General features: G+C 45.6%; 1 protein-coding gene across 1 annotated transcript in view; it reads left to right on the plus strand.

Annotated features, from left to right (window-relative positions):
• Positions 1-18,873, plus strand: part of casq1b (calsequestrin 1b) — an 88,519-nt gene that overhangs the window by 61,206 nt on the left and 8,440 nt on the right. Inside the window, exons 6-10 of the mRNA XM_084313043.1 lie at positions 4,655-4,785; positions 7,746-7,791; positions 7,993-8,047; positions 8,535-8,635; positions 8,888-8,962. Coding sequence (XP_084169169.1) covers positions 4,655-4,785; positions 7,746-7,791; positions 7,993-8,047; positions 8,535-8,635; positions 8,888-8,962 — 408 coding nt within the window. The remainder of the gene's footprint in view (positions 1-4,654; positions 4,786-7,745; positions 7,792-7,992; positions 8,048-8,534; positions 8,636-8,887; positions 8,963-18,873) is intronic.

Genomic DNA, 18,873 nt, shown 5'->3' on the forward strand with positions numbered 1-18,873 from the left:
TGAGACACTATAAGACACTCTGAGACACTATACGACACTATAAGACACTCTGAGACACTATAAGACACTCTGATACACTATAAGACACTCTGATACACTATAAGACACCATAATACACTCTGAGACACTATAAGACACTCTGAGACACTATAAGACACTCTGAGACACTCTGAGATACTATAAGACACTCTGACACACCATAAGACACTATAAGACACTCTGATACACTCTGAGGCACTCTGAGACACTATAAGACACTATAAAACACTCTGATACACTCTGAGACACTATAAGACACTCTGAGACACTATAAGACACTATAAGACACTATAAGACACTCTGAGACACTCTGAGGCACTCTGAGAAACTATAAGACACTATAAGACACTCTGAGACACTATAAGACACTCTGACACTATAAGACACTCTGAGACACTATAATACACTATAAGACACTATAAGACACTCTGAGACACTCTGAGGCACTCTGAGAAACTATAAGACACTCTGAGACACTCTGAGACACTATAAGACACTCTGAGACACTATAAGACACTCTGACACACTATAAGACACTCTGAGACACTATAAGACACTCTGACACACTATAAGACACTCTGATAAACTATAAGACACTATAAGACACTCTGAGACACTCTGAGACACTATAAGACACTGAGACACTATAAGACACTCTGAGACACTATAAGACACTCTGACACTCTGAGACACTATAAGATACTATAAGACACTCTGACACACTCTGAGACACTCTGATACTGTGCTGCTATACTCCCACAGCTGGGGTGAAGGGATGGACAGGTTGCTCAGTTGTCGAAATCTCTATAATTTATTTCTCTCCAACAGGTTACAAACCTTGAAACAATCAAACATTCAGTCAATAACCAACACATCACTACTATCGTTTGAAAACAATTCGCTTACTCTCACATCCACTCACCAGTTCCCTCTCGTGTCCCTTCTCCGCTGTCAAATTCGCGTGTATACCAAACCAAGCCGCATTTCTCGGAGACGCTCTCTGATTGGCACTGACTGACGCTCTCTGATTGGCCACTGACGCGTTTGCCCAATCCGTGACGAGCTGTGTCTTTGCCCATTTCCACGCCAAACAGCCTGCAAACTACCTGGCGTTCTATCGCCATGCTCTAAGACAGTGGTCACCAACCTTTTTAAGCCCAAGATAATTTTTTTTTTTTGGTGAATGCAAGATCTACCTATTGAAGCATTGAGAGAAAAAGACAGCCAAGATTGTACTTTAAACTAAATGACTTTTATTTGCCTGTATTCTAATTACATGCAATGCTTTGGTCCAACATTAAAACATCAAAGTAGAACTATTATGTACTTTCTCAGTCAGTGCTAAGTGCAGTCATCTTATGCAGCATCACTTTTCACATCAAAACAAAAGTAGAACTGTAATATGGACTTTCTCATATTATTAACATTGACAAACATATTTACAATTAGCATTTTATAAAGTAGAACTGTAATGTGTACTTTCTCAGTCAGTGCTAAGTGCAGCATTACTTTTCACATCAAAACAAAAGTAGAACTGTAATGTGTACTTTCTCAGTCAGTGCTAAGTGCAGTCAGTGCTAAGTGCAGCATCATTTTCACATCAAAACAAAAGTAGAACTGTATGTGTACTTTCTCAGTCAGTGCTAAGTGCAGCATCACTTTTCACATCAAAACAAAGGTAGAACTGTAATGTGGACTCGCAGGGTAAGATAAAAAAAAAAGAAAAAAAAAAAAACATTTGGGTTGGTGACCACTGGTCTAAGACAAACTCTAACCATAACCAACTTCGAAAGAGTGCCTAAGCTTAACCGTCGAAATAACTTGCCGTCACGCTCTAAGACAAACTCTAACCTTAACCAACTTCGAAGAGTGCCTAAGCTTAACCAGTGTAGAAACGGGCGTCGGTCAATCAGAGAGCGTCTCCGAGAAATGCGGCTTGGTTTGGTATTCATACGTAAAATTCCCCGCAACTTCCTGTTTATCTCTTTCACCGACGCCCACGTGACGTATTTCGACCAATTACAGCCTACTCCCCGCTAAGTCCCCGGATCACACGTGAATTATAAACAGCATCTCCATGCACAAGCCTCAACTAAGCATACAGCGCTTCCATACATCCGGAATGAAATAATATGTTTATGTTTATTTATTATGTTTATGTTTATTTAGGATCCCCATTAGCTTTTGCACTTGACAAAAGCTATTCTTCCTGGGGTCCGGCACACACAACGATACAACAATATTCAATACATTACATCATTATCAACATCAATTACATCATCAATTACATCATTATCAACATCAGTTAGGATGATATTGTACAAGATATTTATTAGTAAAAAGTATTAAAATAAAATAATTAAAATCAAATAAATAGTGCTTCCTGAGCAGCACTCACTGCCATCAACATAAATACAATTAACAGTAAATTGGTTTTATATATAATATAGTTATAATCATAGCTCAACTACCACTTATTAATATTCACATACTGTAAACGCACAGTATATAAAACAATACTAAATTAACATTAACTTATCACACAGAACTAAAGTGCAAGGTGTCTTTCCAATCCTCCCCCAAGCACTTCCTGTTAGCATATTGATTCTCAGCTTGGAGTCAAACAAATGAGGAAATGAGCAAGGCTGTGATCGTTTTGGCATTGTCGGATGTGCTTCTGTTTGGAGCCATGAATAATGCTTAGGCAGTGGTGGAAAGTAACTAACGTATTTTTTACTCAAGTACTGTACTTTTACTCCACTACATTTACTGTATCTGAACCCCATCAGTTACTAGTCACTTGGAAGAAAAAGGTTTTGTATAGAAAACATGGCAAATGTGTATCAAGATTATATACTTTCACATTTGAAGCCTGTCAACTTCAAGAGGACATAATCAGAGCAGCATAACTGGACCATATACCACTTTAACATGACCTTTAATCAGAGCAGCATAACTGGACCATATACCACTTTAACATTACCTTTAATCAGAGCAGCATAACTGGACCATATACCACTTTAACATGACCTTTAATCAGAGCAGCATAACTGGACCACATACCACTTTAACATAACCTTTAATCAGAGCAGCATTACTGGACCACATACCACTTTAACATAACCTTTAATCAGAGCAGCATAACTGGACCATATACCACTTTAACATCACCTTTAATTAGAGCAGCATTACTGGACAACATACCACTTTAACATGACCTTTAATCAGAGCAGCATTACTGGATCAGATACCACTTTAACATGACCTTTAATCAGAGCAGCATAACTGGACCCCATACCACTTTAACATGACCTTTAATCAGAGCAGCATAACTGGACCATATACCACTTTAGCATGACCTTTAATCAGAGCAGCATAACTGGACCACATACCACTTTAACATAACCTTTAATCAGAGCAGCATTACTGGACCACATACCACTTTAAAATAACCTTTAATCAGAGCAGCATAACTGGACCATATACCACTTTAACATCACGTTTAATTAGAGCAGCATTACTGGACAACATACCACTTTAACATAACCTTTAATCAGAGCAGCATTACTGGACCACATACCACTTTAAAATAACCTTTAATCAGAGCAGCATAACTGGACCATATACCACTTTAACATCACGTTTAATTAGAGCAGCATTACTGGACAACATACCACTTTAACATGACCTTTAATCAGAGCAGCATAACTGGACCATATACCACTTTAACATAACCTTTAATCAGAGCAGCATAACTGGACCCCATACCACTTTAACATGACCTTTAATCAGAGCAGCATAACTGGACCACATACCACTTTAACATGACCTTTAATCAGAGCAGCATAACTGGACCCCATACCACTTTAACATAACCTTTAATCAGAGCAACATAACTGGACCACATACCACTTTAACATAACCTTTAATCAGAGCAACATAACTGGACCATATACCACTTTAACATCACCTTTAATTAGAGCAGCATTACTGGACAACATACCACTTTAACACGACCTTTAATCAGAGCAGCATTACTGGACCAGATACCACTTTAACATGACCTTTAATCAGAGCAGCATAACTGGACCATATACCACTTTAACATAACCTTTAATCAGAGCAGCATAACTGGACCCCATACCACTTTAACATGACCTTTAATCAGAGCAGCATAACTGGACCACATACCACTTTAACATGACCTTTAATCAGAGCAGCATAACTGGACCCCATACCACTTTAACATGACCTTTAATCAGAGCAGCAGAACTGGACCCCATACCACTTTTACAGTAACATATTTATCCCTTAGAGGTCAATGGATCAAGGTTTGAATGCTCCCAAGCACTGGAATACACAAACGTCATGTGGAATGCATCATTTTACTTTAGAAAGTTTAGATTCTTAAAAATACATTCAATAGCAAATAGTTATCCACTTTTACTTAAAAGAACACGAAAACATTTTGGGAAATTAGCTTACCGTCTTCTCCAGAGAGAGACAACAAGATTCTTCCACCACTGTGCTTTGGGCCCTAAATGCCTGCATGCCTATAGAAGCCACCTACGGTTATTATCAAAACACCAACAAGTAACAACACATTTACTTTTAGATCGCAAGAAAGCTGAAGATGAAGCTGAATGAGGTTGACTTCTACGAGCCGTTCATGGAGGAGCCAGTCACCATCCCAGGAAAGCCCTACAATGAGGCCGAACTCGTTGATTTCATTGAGGAGCACGACAGGTGAGCTGCTATCTATTATTTCCATTTCATGTCTACAGGGACATTTGCAATTGGTATATGAAGGTGCATTAAAGGTGCTGTAAGGGGTATTTTCTTGTTTGTTAAAATAAGTGGTCTACGTGTTAAAAGAATAGCTCTACACACTATATCGACAGCCATCACCGATATATAGATTGTCTGATCAGTAACATGGATCTCCAATACATTTTCTGGTATCCCGTTCCCACTTTATCCAATCAGGAGAGAGAACTCCACAGCAAATGTGTCCTTGAAACAAGTAAAATAATCTACAAGTGCAGTAAGCAAATTTGGGGTTCTCTCTCCTGAGCCCAAACCTCAGAACGTTCAAACCTTCGTTTGTTACGTTGGCATTCGAATCTTAATTAATGGGTTCGAACCTCAGTTTTTTTTATAATTTTCTTTAGACATTTTCGTAAAATTCTTTAGTAAGTAAGTACTACTACCTTTAATAACTGCAGCAATATGCGCATATACGCTACGTTATATGCGTAAATGTGCGCTATGTGCCTAAAGTCAAGACTTGACAGTACTGAACCAGCAAACATTTTAGGAGCAAATTTTTTGCACGATTAAAAACAATGGTTCGAACATCCCTTCGAAAGATCCTGGCGAAGTTCGAATCCCAAAAACAGGCTTCAGGGACAGCTCTACTCTCCTGATTGGATAAACTGGGAAGGGATACTGCAGAGTGGAGGGACTGGGAGACCCATGTTACTGACCAGACACTCTATATCAGTGATGGCTGTTTACTGCAGAGTGGAGGGACTGAGAGACCCATGTTACTGACCAGACACTCTATCAGTGATGGCTGTTTACTGCACAGTGGAGGGACTGGGAGACCCATGTTACTGACCAGACACTATATCAGTGATGGCTGTTTACTGCAGAGTGGAGGGACTGGGAGACCCATGTTACTGACCAGACACTATATCCAGTGATGTACCTGAACACGTTCAATGAACGATCATGAACGCGTTCGTATTTTGGGCGAACGTGAACTGAACATACTGTATATCCGCTAAATGAACGTAATTGAGAACGCGTTCATTCTCAGCGCTGTGTAACGGAGTTCAAAAGTGCGTTCATTCTCAACACTCTGTTATAACGGCGTTCAAAGATGTGCCAGATTTCATATGCATTTCAGCCGAAAACCCAGGTAAAACACACCGTAAACAGGCTTCAAAGTTATGTGGAAAACCAACCGATCTGGCAACGCGCCTGTCACCCCCTGCTACGTCATCAGACTCATCATAACAACAGAGCAGAAGCCGAGAGCTGCGCAGCAGCAGGTCGAGAGCAGCACTCGCTCAGATAACTCTACCTCTAGACGTCTGCGTTTGAGCATTTAAAAGAGTTTAACGTTAAAGTCAGTACTGACTCAGACGGGAAAAATCTAACGTTTGTCTGTAAACTGTCCACCCGGTTTGAAGAAGCAAGTCCGCACATCGACGACGTCGACAGCAAACCTTAAGCTTAAACGGCACATTGAGAATAAGCAAACGTCCTGTTTTAGTTTTCATAATAAAGACAATTCAAGCAAAGTTGTTCCTCATGTTTTTGAAAATATACTGTAGAGATGAAAGCTGCAGCTGCTAATAGTGTGGACTGAATGCGCGGCGGCAAAGTGTTATGGAAATGCCAGTATTCCGATTGCTGTCTGTGGTTCAATATTTTTTTTAAATAATAGCTCGCAGCAACGTATTGAAAAAAGAACTAACAAAATGGGCTGTTCAATATCTCCTTTATGTTCGAAATGTCAAACAGACCTGGGTACCTACAGTCTATCACTACTTTTGGGAATCTAAGTGTTTATCCAGGTTCTGGGGCCAAGTGATTGATTGATTGATTGAACACTTTATTAACATATTGCAGAATGGGTACAGTGGGAGGGGTGACACCCTTTACAATTCAAACTATTTGATAAACTTCTATTTTCAGCCCGGAAATGCATTCTGATAAACTGGATTAAGGATAAGCCTCCATTTTTACAAATGTGGTATAGAGAGATCTTCGGTGTGCTACCCCATGAAAGACACTGTGCAATGAATGCATAGAGGCAACAACGCTTCCTTTCAGGAGGTGTGGGCCCCACTATTAGACTATTTTCTTGCTGAAATTTCTCGGATCCTTCTAAAGGCCCAGTGCCCCATTGTATGGACAGACGTAGGATAGGAAAAAATAAATATATGTCTACATGTGAATGGGCTCGAGGCAAGTGCAATACTGTACAGTGCCTGTCTTGGTTTGCTTTCCTTCTTGTTTTGTTTTTGCTTGCTTATGGTGTGGATGATGGCATAGAGATGAACTGGAGGATCCCCCCCCCCCCCTTGTCCCAATGTGTGTTTTTGTAATGTAAGTAACTGTACGTGAAAAATCTCTATAAAAAAAATTTAAATTAAAAAATAACTAAAAAGAACAAATTTTTTCATTTTTGAAACCATGAACTTTAGTTGAAAATGTTGAATTATGAACTATGAACTGAACTAGTTCATTTAAAAAATTGTGAACTGTGAACTGAACTAGTTCATGTAGAAAGTGAACATTCCCAACACTGTCTATATCAGTGATGGCTGTTTACTGCAGAGTGGAGGGACTGGGAGACCCATGTTACTGACCAGACACTCTATATCAGTGATGACTGTTTACTGCAGAGTGGCGGGACTGGGAGACCCATGTTACTGACCAGACACTCACACACGCTATATCAGTGATGGCTGTTGGAATGTAGAGCTATTTAACACTTATCTTAACAAGAAAATACCACTTACAGCACCTTTAACGCCGTTAGTCTGTGCAATAACTGAGATATGAGCTATTATCCAGGAAACTGTATGGTAATAGTTGCATTTGTTCAAGGTTATCCAAGTCCAGATCTTGAAATATATATTTTTTAAACTGCCGTGGGAATACAATCAATGTGTTTCTGTTCTCGTGTGTAGGCCGACTCTGAGGAAGCTTGAAGCCCACAGCATGTATGAGATCTGGGTAAGATGTGTGAACAGCATGTATGAGATCTGGGTAAGATGTGTGAACAGCATGTATGAGATCTGGGTAAGATGTGTGAAATTCTATAATCATAAGGAGACAACTGCAATAAAATACATGGTTGCTATTTTAAAACACATGCAATCTTGAGCCGTAGTAGTGAATAACCTTGTCTAATACCACCGTCTCCCATTTTCTAAGGAGGATGACATGGATGGAGAGCACATCGTAGCCTTCGCTGAGGAGGATGACCCCGGTATGATTCCTTATTCAATCAGAAATTAGATAATTATTTAGGGTTAGCTAAATTAATAATAATATGTATGTATTATAATATTATTAATTATTATCTAATTATTATTAGATAATTATAGCACTGATGGTTCAGTCATTCAAGTTTGTTAGTATTCACAGTCTTTACACTCAAACATGATGTAAACTGCCAAGTGCTATCATACACATTTTACAATACGTTTTTTTCTACATCCAAAAGGATGAAAAAAGTGACAAAATGCCAAAAAGAAAAGTGAGGAAGGAGTAACACATCACAACAGACACCTGTTACTCTTTCTAAATCCAGAAATAATGAAAGAAATATCAAATCCTTTTGTTGTTATTACAGTTACTGCAGATGTAATGGATACTTACTTAGTTACTATAAATTAGAAGAGATGTTGAAAATGGTCACATTATTTTGAGCTGACACAACCGCCACTATACTGACCTTTGACCTTTGCACCCAGACGGTTTTGAGTTCCTGGAGATCCTGAAGGAGGTTGCGCGCGAGAACACAGACAACCCCGAGCTCAGCATCATCTGGATCGACCCCGACGATTTCCCACTGGTATGCACTTTCTCAACTATATGAATTACTCAACACATAAATGACATACTTTCTAAACATAGGATCATCATCTGGTATATTGTCAGATGCTGTAAACAAAATATATACTGTAGCCTATATTACTGTTTGAATTAAAATCGGTTTAAATAAGAAAACACAACTTTAGATGCAATCATGATCCTTATGGAATGAATATTTATTATTTTCCTGTCCCTCTCTCTCTCTCTCTCTCTCTCTCTCTGTCGCTCTCAGCTGGTTCCCTACTGGGAGAAGACTTTCGGCATCGACCTCTCCTCCCCTCAGATCGGTGTGGTTGATGTAGAAGATGTAAGTCCCCCATCAAGCTCCTCCTCAACTTGGAATCAAATCAAATCAAATCAAATTTATTTGTAAGGCCCGACAACACACGTTAATGTCCCCATGGGCCGGAAGCGTCTTCTTAAGTCAAGAAGAAACATCACAATAAGTCAAGAACAAAACAAGAATACCATAAAGTCCAATAAATGCTAAATAAATGCAACACTCCCAGACATACCCCACGCGAAGGTAAGGAAAAACTCACTAAAACCTAGCAATAGGAAAAAATGCACCACAGGCAATGTGGAGGAGAGAAACCTTAGAAGGGCCGTTCAAGGGGGGATCTCCCTTCTTAGATGTTGGTCATAGTAGTTGTAACTGAGGGGTACAATTCCCTGACTGTATTGTTAGATATGATACTTACTACCACTACCTCTTGTACTTTAGACTCTGGCCACCCAGTACTAGGTATAAATAATTATGATAAACACTCCCACCTGATGAAACGGATCCAACACAAATGTACCAAGTCGAAAGTCTGCGTTTAATAATAATACATAGCAAAAGGTATGTACAACGATCACTTAATTACATTTATGATTTGAAATAGTATGCACTTTTATGGCAAATGAGTATTCGTAGGTAGATCAATATCGAATGTCCAATCTCTGATTGCGCAGGAAGCAAATATACAACCTGGAATATTTAGGGAACAATAGCAATGATACTTGAATGATTATATAGCTGGATACACTAGGGGAAGGTTCCCCTATATAAGGACAGCTGGAGGGGGGGGGTAGAGTCTGGCTGTATCCCGTCTGGCCGAGGGTATCCTGGGAGAGCCCACAGTCGTGCGACCCGGTGCCCAGCGATCCTCGATCCACAGATGAAAGCAGTTGGACTCTCTGTGGCCGGCGTCCTCCGGTCCACGATGGAGAGACGTGAGGCGACCTCGTCGTGTAGAGCGTCTTCTCACCTGTCGTCCTCTCCGGGGGGGGTATTTCCAACACACCGCAGTGTTGGCCTTTATCCATAGAATAATCAAAGTACTCAAAGCATAATCCAAGCCGGGGAAGGCTAGCCGTCGTCGGTAGAATAATCCAATATACAGGTCCACTCGCTCTTTGGCCTGGAGCTCCTCGGGTGCAGCTTCACGTGGGGTCAACCACCCTGGATAAGCGTCCAGCTGATGCCCGAAACGATGGGGGTGCTGATTACTATAGAACTCTTACCGCACGAGGCACTACATATGAATAGACTATTATTAGCTTAATAGAATACGTCCAACTCGACGATATAGTGCCAAATATGACTATTCAAATATTAATATACACGATGTCTCAATGCCGATACTGGGCCGAATTGGCCTTACTGCCCACACGTGGTTCGCGGGGAGGCTTTTGCGTCTGTCACTCTGTTGGAGGGTAAGGAACTGGACTAAAAGAAAGCTCTACTTTAATAGCGCAGTATATATACGCACTATGAACAAATAGTACCATTAGTGGTGCGGTAGACATATTCCTACGCGGAACTAGGACTTGTCCATACATGTTGAGCGGTACGATTGAACCTGGTCTGAGGGGTATGGCGACCTGGCACCAAGGTCTCGTCCAATGGTAGAATGGAGACTATTATGGGATGTTTAGTAGACTAGAAGGGATATTCAATGCATATTGTACAAGGAATATACAAGGGATATCAGGGGATATACAAATACAATTAAATATATATATATAAATAAATATATATATTCGGTTTAATCTGATCCTTCAGAACAGCCGCCCCCCTAATTGGTCCCAACCCAATTAGTTAAGCAGAGACAGATTAACCGCACTGTCTACCACTCAAGGGTTCGCTGTAAGGGTCAGTCAACTCACAAAGTCATAGGGTCATGGTCATCATCGATTGTGTCTGGGAGTCGGGGCAGTTCTATGAGCCTCGCCACAGGACGGGTGTAAATGCGCCCCTGGACGAGTACTTCAGCTGCTCGGACCTTGCCGTCGGCACCGGTGATCACTTTGCTTACGCGGCCAGCCGGCCACATAGCTCTGGGTAGTGACTGGTCAATAATCATGACGACTGTTCCTTCCGTCAAATTGTCTCTCTCTTTTACCCACTTCTGGCGGGTCTGTAGAGACGGTAGGTAGTGCAGTAGGAAACTGCTCCAAAACTTGTCGGCTAATACTTGGCTGTACCTCCACATTCGTCGGCCGTTCGCTTCTTCAGGCCGGTACATTGTCTGGGGTAACGCGGGATCTAGCCGCCCCATCAGGAGGGTGTTGGGGGTGACTGGGTCGACATCTGCTACATCACTGGAGACGTAACCGAGGGGCTTTGAGTTCAATACTCCCTCAATCTCCGTGAGGACTGTCATTAGGACTTCTTCCGCCACAGTCTGGGCCCCAAGTACTGCGTACAGGGCTGTCTTTATAGAACGTACTTCTCGTTCCCAAGTTCCACCGAAGTGGGGTGCGTTTGGGGGGTTGAATTGGAAGTCAATCTGGGCTGGAGCGAGGTGGGTCTTAAGTTCTGGGCCCATAGCTTGGAAGCTCTCCCTCAGCTCTCTTTCTCCGCCTTTGAAGTTTGTCCCGTGATCGGACAATAATGTAGACGGTTTTCCTTTCCGTGATGTGAATCTTCGGAAGGCCATAAGGAATGAGTCTGCGCTCATGGTCGGAAGGAGCTCGATATGTATCGCTCTGGTGGTCATGCATTTGAATACAATACCCCACCGCTTCTCGGTGCCTCTTCCTTTCTTTATGTGCAGCGGGCCAAAACAGTCCATGCCTGTTGAGTGGAATGGCTTGTCGCCGAGTCGGAGGCGACATGGAGGTAGGTCAGCCATCCGTGGTATGTTGGGCTGCGCGCGCCACTTTCGGCAGTCTAGACAGGTTCGCTGGAAGCGTCGCACCGCCTCTCTTCCTTGAAGTATCCAGTAACGACGTCTGATTTCCGCGAAGACTCTCTCTGCTCCTGCGTGGTGTACATCCTCGTCGTATTTCTTTATAATCAGCTCTGTGACCTTGTGTCGGCTGTTCAATACGATCGGGTACTTAATGTCATCCGGTAAATTGGGGGCTCTCCGCAGGCGACCACCCACTCTGATGAGGGTATGTGTGTCACTCTCGGGGGCCAGATGAATCAATCTGCTGTCTGATGGGACGGGCTTTCCTCCCTGTAGACAGTCTAGTTCATCGGGGAACGAGTCTCTCTGGGCTCGTTGCAGTAGAAGCAGTTCTGCTTCCTCGTCGTCAGCTGCTGACATATCAGCGGGGGACTTAATCTCTGGGTGGTGCCGCAGGAATGTCCGTTGCTGCGCACTCTCTATGGTAATGCAATCGTCTATGTTGGGGTCTGCAGAGACAACAGTGCTCAATCCACAGAACATGGGTTTCTTATTCTCAGCCTCCTCGTCACTTGCTTCCCTCGGGGTGGGCGTGGGCCAATCTCCTTCCGGGAGCTTGAGGAATGCTGGTCCGTCACTGTAGATGTTATGACGGGTTAAGGCATCTAGGGACATTCCCCGGGTGATGACGTCAGCTGGGTTGTGTTTTGTATCAACATAGCGCCAGTTTGCTTCTCCGGTTAACTCTCCGGTTAACTCTTGAATCTCAGTGACTCTGACTCCCACGAAGACTTTGTATTTGCATGAATCCGATTTGATCCAGGCGAGTACTGTCGTGGAATCTGACCACAGGATTGTTCTATGCACCGGAATGGTGAGCTCACGTTGGATGAGCGTGGCTAGATGCGCTCCTGCGCGGGCTGCGCAGAGCTCTAGACGTGGGATAGACTGTTGCTTGCGTGGGGCTATTCTCGAGCGGGCGAGGATGAATGCTGTGTAGATCTCTCCCCCCTCTTCTTGGGCCCGCAAGTAGGCTACTGATCCGTAGGCGACCTCGGAGGCGTCACTGAAGACGTGTAGATCCATTTTACATGTCTTTGGCCTCACCGTGGGTGGGAAGTAGCTTCGGCGTATATTAACGCCTGGGAGTGAGTGGAGTTCCATCTCCCACTCTCTCCAGGTGGATGCAAGGTGTGCGGGAATGGGGTCGTCCCAGCCCTGGTCCTTGTCCCACAATGCTCGTACAATCATCTTTGCCCTGGTGGTGTACGGTAGTATACATCCTAACGGGTCATATTGTCGGGCGAGTGTTCTGTACACACTCCGTCTGGTGGTCGGTATTGCCGTCGACCTTCCCTGCTCCGTGGTCAGGGGTTTGTGTCTATAGTGGAGCGAATCTGTTTTGAAGCGCCACACTAGTCCTAGTGTCATCTCTTGGGCTTCTCCTGGGATTGTGGCCATCCAGGTCTCGCTGCTCGCTGCCTTGTCCTCGGAGGAGAGGCTGCGCAGTACGTGCGGATCGCTGCTGGCCCACTGCCTGAGATCAAAGCCGCCTTTGATCAGAGAGGCGCGGAGTTTAAGTAGGAGAGCCTCGGCTTCTTTCTGGGTCGAAACGCTTTGTAGACAGTTATCTACGTAGAAGCTGTTCTTCACACTGTGTCGGACCTCTTCGTCCGCTGCTGGGTCCTCTGCGACATGTCTCTGTAGTGAAAATGTAGCACAGCATGGGCTGCATGTAGTTCCGAAAGGGAGGACTTCCCATTGGTAGATGGCTGGGTGCTCATCTCCTGGCCTCTCTCTCCATAGGAACCGCAACAGGGGCTTGTCCTCCTCTACTAATCTCACCTGCAGGAACATCCCTTTGATATCCCCGCTGATAGCCACCTTGTCCTGGCGGAAGCGGAGTAGTACGCCTAGTAGGGAGGGGCCGAGTGTAGGACCGGGCAATAGCTCTTTATTCAGATTTTGGGATCCGATCTGGTAGCTGCAGTTAAACACGATGCGGTCTTTGCTGTTGTGATGAACCTTGTGGTGGGGCACGTACCACGATTCAGTCGTCTGGTCGGCCTCTTTAATGTCAATCTTTGTGACGTGTCCCGCTGTGATGAGCTTCTCAATCTCAGCGCGGTATACACTTTCTTGGGCGGGGTCCTTGGCTAAGCGCCGCTCTGTGTTTAGTAGGTACCGCTCTGTGGCGTCTTTCTTTGCGTGAAAGGTAGGCATCCCTTCCCGCCGCAGGAGTGGCGTGGCGTATCTCAACACGCCGCTGACTGGGACTCTCTTTGTTCTCGTCTCGAGGAGGTTAATGGCGTAGATGTCGTCTTTAGAGCGAATGTCTTTCTTTTCGTTCTTAAAGGGCATTTGTTCTAAGGTCCATAGCCTCTCTACATGCTGCAGGAGTGCGGTGTCTCCCTCTGTGACTCGGGAGTGGAGACAGCTAGTGGCTGTGGTTCGGTTGAGAGATTTGGCGAGTGGGCCTTGGAGAGTCCATCCTAGGCGGGTCTCGACTGCTGCAGGACAGCCTCTGGGTCCGGTATGAACCCGGTCTATCGGGACAATGAGGTCTGCATGGTCGGAGCCTATCAACAGTGTCGGGGTAGCACCGTCTATGAGTGGGATCGGTAGCTTGCGTAGATGTACATATTTCTCCATCAGCTTGGCTACGGGGTATGTGTACCGCGAGAGTCCTATTTCTTGGCTGGTGAAAGCGTCTGTAATCCTGTACCGTCGCTCGGGCTGGCCGCTTGCTGCGATAGAGAATGAGACATTCTCGCCCTTTATCGTTTTCAAATCTCTTCTTATTGTCCGAATTGTCATTTGGTTTTCGCTCCCCCGCAGCCCTAGCTGGGCCGCAGCGGACGCGAGCAGAAGGGTCTTCTCTGACCCGTCATCAAGGACGGCGTAAGTGTCCATGACTTTATTCTGGTAGCTCAATGTCACACGGACTACCTTTAAGAGCACTCTGGCTCCGCTGCTGCTGGCGGGGTCGATGTACATGACGCTTGCTTTGCTGCTTGATGGTGCGGGTGGAGGCCGCCGTCTGTTACTGTCGTGGAGTATGTCCAGATGGGCTCCATCGCACCGACTGCACTTTTTCTTTAAGCGGCATTCGGCTGCCATGTGTGATCGCGCACAGCGAAAACAGCGTCTGTTGGACTTTATCCATTGACTCGCTTCCTCCGCATTCATCTTGGGGAATGAGTCACATTGTGACAGCCAGTGTTCTTTCTCACAGTAGGGGCACACTATCTTCCACTTCTCCTTTCTTGAGGGGGTACTGTGGCTCCTACTGCTTGGCACTGACTCCGATTGGTGCATGACAGTCACCGATCTTCTTCCATCATTTAGTCTCCTGGTTCCTTCTCTGGAGCCAGGGGTGCTCCGTCCGAATGTATCTAGCCGTAAGCTGCTGACTTCTCTCGCCAGGAAGTCGGCTAGATCGAGGAGGTTCGGTTCGGGGCCATTAGGGTCTCGGTGGTCTCTCTGCCGCCTAAAGCGCTCCTGTCGGGCGGGCGGTAGCTTCTCCAAGATCCTCTCTACATTTGAGTTGGCGTATAGTTCATGCCTACCCTTTTCCCTCTGCGCTCCCAGCATCCCTACCAGGGACTGCACTCTGATGGACAGGTCTTCCAGTGCTCGATTGTCTGTTGCTGGGGGTAGGCGGTCGATGTGCCTGATCTCCTGGATCACGTAATCCCATATACGTCCATATCTCTGGTCCAACGCTACCAGCACTGCGGTGTATGGGGTCGTGGAAGTGGCGTAGGCGAGCGCTATGTTGTGCGCGCGGGGTACCTTTAAATGCTTCAGTAGTATCGCGCATTTATGGCGTTCATCAATGACATCCACCAACATTGTCTCCAGACACATGCGGAGCTCCGTATACTGGGCCCGGTTCTCCTGGGTGAAGTCTGGTACCATAGGTGTGCCAATGTATGACGCGGATTGTTGATACATCGGCGAGCGTTGGGGGAGAGGCCTCCTAGGCGAGTCTCCTCCTGCTCCTTGGCGTGGGCTGGTACCGGCTGTGTACCATGGCCCGCTGGTCCAGGTGCTGTTCCTCGGTGCGGGTCGTGCGTCGTGCTCACCCGTGAATAGCGTCGGGGGTCTGTAGCGCAGCTCCGCGGGGGTATAGCCTGGGCTGTACTGGACCTCCTGGTCCGGTAGAGTACTGTGCTGTCGTCGGGCGTGGTTCTCCTCCTCTTCCTCTTCGTCTTCCGTTAGGTCATCCAGGGCTTGTAGTCTCTGATTTAGCCTCTCCGCAGTGTATGCTGCTCCTTCCCGGTGGCTGGGTCTCGCTTGGACCGGTTGGGGAAGGGGGTCTGCGGGGGGTATAAACCTCGTCTGTTGGTCAAGTTCAGGGTTGCTTGCTCGGCTAGGGGATGCCGCCCTGGAGTGATGTCTAGACGAGTTCCTGGAGCCTCTGGTGGAGGGAGGGGGTGTTGTCCTTCTGATCAGCTGTTCTATTAGTTGCGCTTGTGCTCTGTCGCGCTCGGCTTCGCGCTTGGTGAGATCCGATTCTCTCTGGGCACCGGTGGCGGCGCGCTGGGCGTCGGCCCGGTCTCTTGCCATATTCTCTTCCATCTGAATGCGTCTTATTTCCAGGCGTATGTGCTCTTCTTCGCTCCGTTGCTGTATCTGCAATCGATCGCGTTCACCCTGGAGTCTATCGCGTTCAGTAGAGGCTTTCAGGCTGAGGAGGAATGCCTGCTGTAGTGTCCTCTCTGCCTCGCTGGGAGAAGACGGTTGTATAGGGGAGCCGTCCCTTGGGGTACTCCGTGCGGAGTCTTGGAGCTCTATCTCCACGGTGCTCTCCTCATCTTCTTCCGTGCCGAGTTCTCTCTCGGTAGTGTTGTCTTCCTCCCGGGACTCGTCGGGGACTACTTCTTCGGTATTGGCGGGGTGTAAAGTCATGTCTGGTTCCCCCTGGTCCCCACCGTGAGCTGGGTCAGTTACGTTAGAACCCATAGGGGCCTCTATGGTCGGGGTAGCCTGGTCGTTAGGGTTAGACATAATTTTACTTTCTAGTTTTACCGCGTTTACTGTTGGTAGAAGACTAGGTTGTTGACTGACAGCGTAAGCCTCTAGGTACTGAGGGAGCTGTCGTTTGCGCCGCGGGCGTTGTTGGTTAGGAGGATCGTTTCGTGGAGTGTTCATCATAGGCCATTTTAATATTAATAACACTATATTAATATTACACTGATTACCATCCGGCTCGAAGGACCAATTGTAACTGAGGGGTACAATTCCCTGACTGTATTGTTAGATATGATACTTACTACCACTACCTCTTGTACTTTAGACTCTGGCCACCCAGTACTAGGTATAAATAATTATGATAAACACTCCCACCTGATGAAACGGATCCAACACAAATGTACCAAGTCGAAAGTCTGCGTTTAATAATAATACATAGCAAAAGGTATGTACAACGATCACTTAATTACATTTATGATTTGAAATAGTATGCACTTTTATGGCAAATGAGTATTCGTAGGTAGATCAATATCGAATGTCCAATCTCTGATTGCGCAGGAAGCAAATATACAACCTGGAATATTTAGGGAACAATAGCAATGATACTTGAATGATTATATAGCTGGATACACTAGGGGAAGGTTCCGACTGCTTGTAGGACAGCTGGAGGGGGGGGGTAGAGTCTGGCTGTATCCCGTCTGGCCGAGGGTATCCTGGGAGAGCCCACAGTCGTGCGACCCGGTGCCCAGCGATCCTCGATCCACAGATGAAAGCAGTTGGACTCTCTGTGGCCGGCGTCCTCCGGTCCACGATGGAGAGACGTGAGGCGACCTCGTCGTGTAGAGCGTCTTCTCACCTGTCGTCCTCTCCGGGGGGGGTATTTCCAACACACCGCAGTGTTGGCCTTTATCCATAGAATAATCAAAGTACTCAAAGCATAATCCAAGCCGGGGAAGGCTAGCCGTCGTCGGTAGAATAATCCAATATACAGGTCCACTCGCTCTTTGGCCTGGAGCTCCTCGGGTGCAGCTTCACGTGGGGTCAACCACCCTAGATAAGCGTCCAGCTGATGCCCGAAACGATGGGGGTGCTGATTACTATAGAACTCTTACCGCACGAGGCACTACATATGAATAGACTATTATTAGCTTAATAGAATACGTCCAACTCGACGATATAGTGCCAAATATGACTATTCAAATATTAATATACACAATGTCTCAATGCCGATACTGGGCCGAATTGGCCTTACTGCCCACACGTGGTTCGCGGGGAGGCTTTTGCGTCTGTCACTCTGTTGGAGGGTAAGGAACTGGACTAAAAGAAAGCTCTACTTTAATAGCGCAGTATATGTACGCACTATGAACAAATAGTACCATTAGTGGTGCGGTAGACATATTCCTACGCGGAACTAGGACTTGTCCATACATGTTGAGCGGTACGATTGAACCTGGTCTGAGGGGTATGGCGACCTGGCACCAAGGTCTCGTCCAATGGTAGAATGGAGACTATTATGGGATGTTCAGTAGACTAGAAGGGATATTCAATGCATATTGTACAAGGAATATACAAGGGATATCAGGGGATATACAAATACAATTAAATATATATATATAAATAAATATATATATATTCGGTTTAATCTGATCCTTCAGAACAGCCGCCCCCTAATTGGTCCCAACCCAATTAGTTAAGCAGAGACAGATTAACCGCACTGTCTACCACTCAAGGGTTCGCTGTAAGGGTCAGTCAACTCACAAAGTCATAGGGTCATGGTCATCATCGATTGTGTCTGGGAGTCGGGGCAGTTCTATGAGCCTCGCCACAGGACGGGTGTAAATGCGCCCCTGGACGAGTACTTCAGCTGCTCGGACCTTGCCGTCGGCACCGGTGATCACTTTGCTTACGCGGCCAGCCGGCCACATAGCTCTGGGTAGTGACTGGTCAATAATCATGACGACTGTTCCTTCCGTCAAATTGTCTCTCTCTTTTACCCACTTCTGGCGGGTCTGTAGAGACGGTAGGTAGTGCAGTAGGAAACTGCTCCAAAACTTGTCGGCTAATACTTGGCTGTACCTCCACATTCGTCGGCCGTTCGCTTCTTCAGGCCGGTACATTG

This window comes from Notolepis coatsorum (genome assembly GCF_963971535.1).
Source record: "Notolepis coatsorum genome assembly, chromosome: 4".
Lineage (NCBI taxonomy): Eukaryota > Metazoa > Chordata > Actinopteri > Aulopiformes > Paralepididae > Notolepis > Notolepis coatsorum.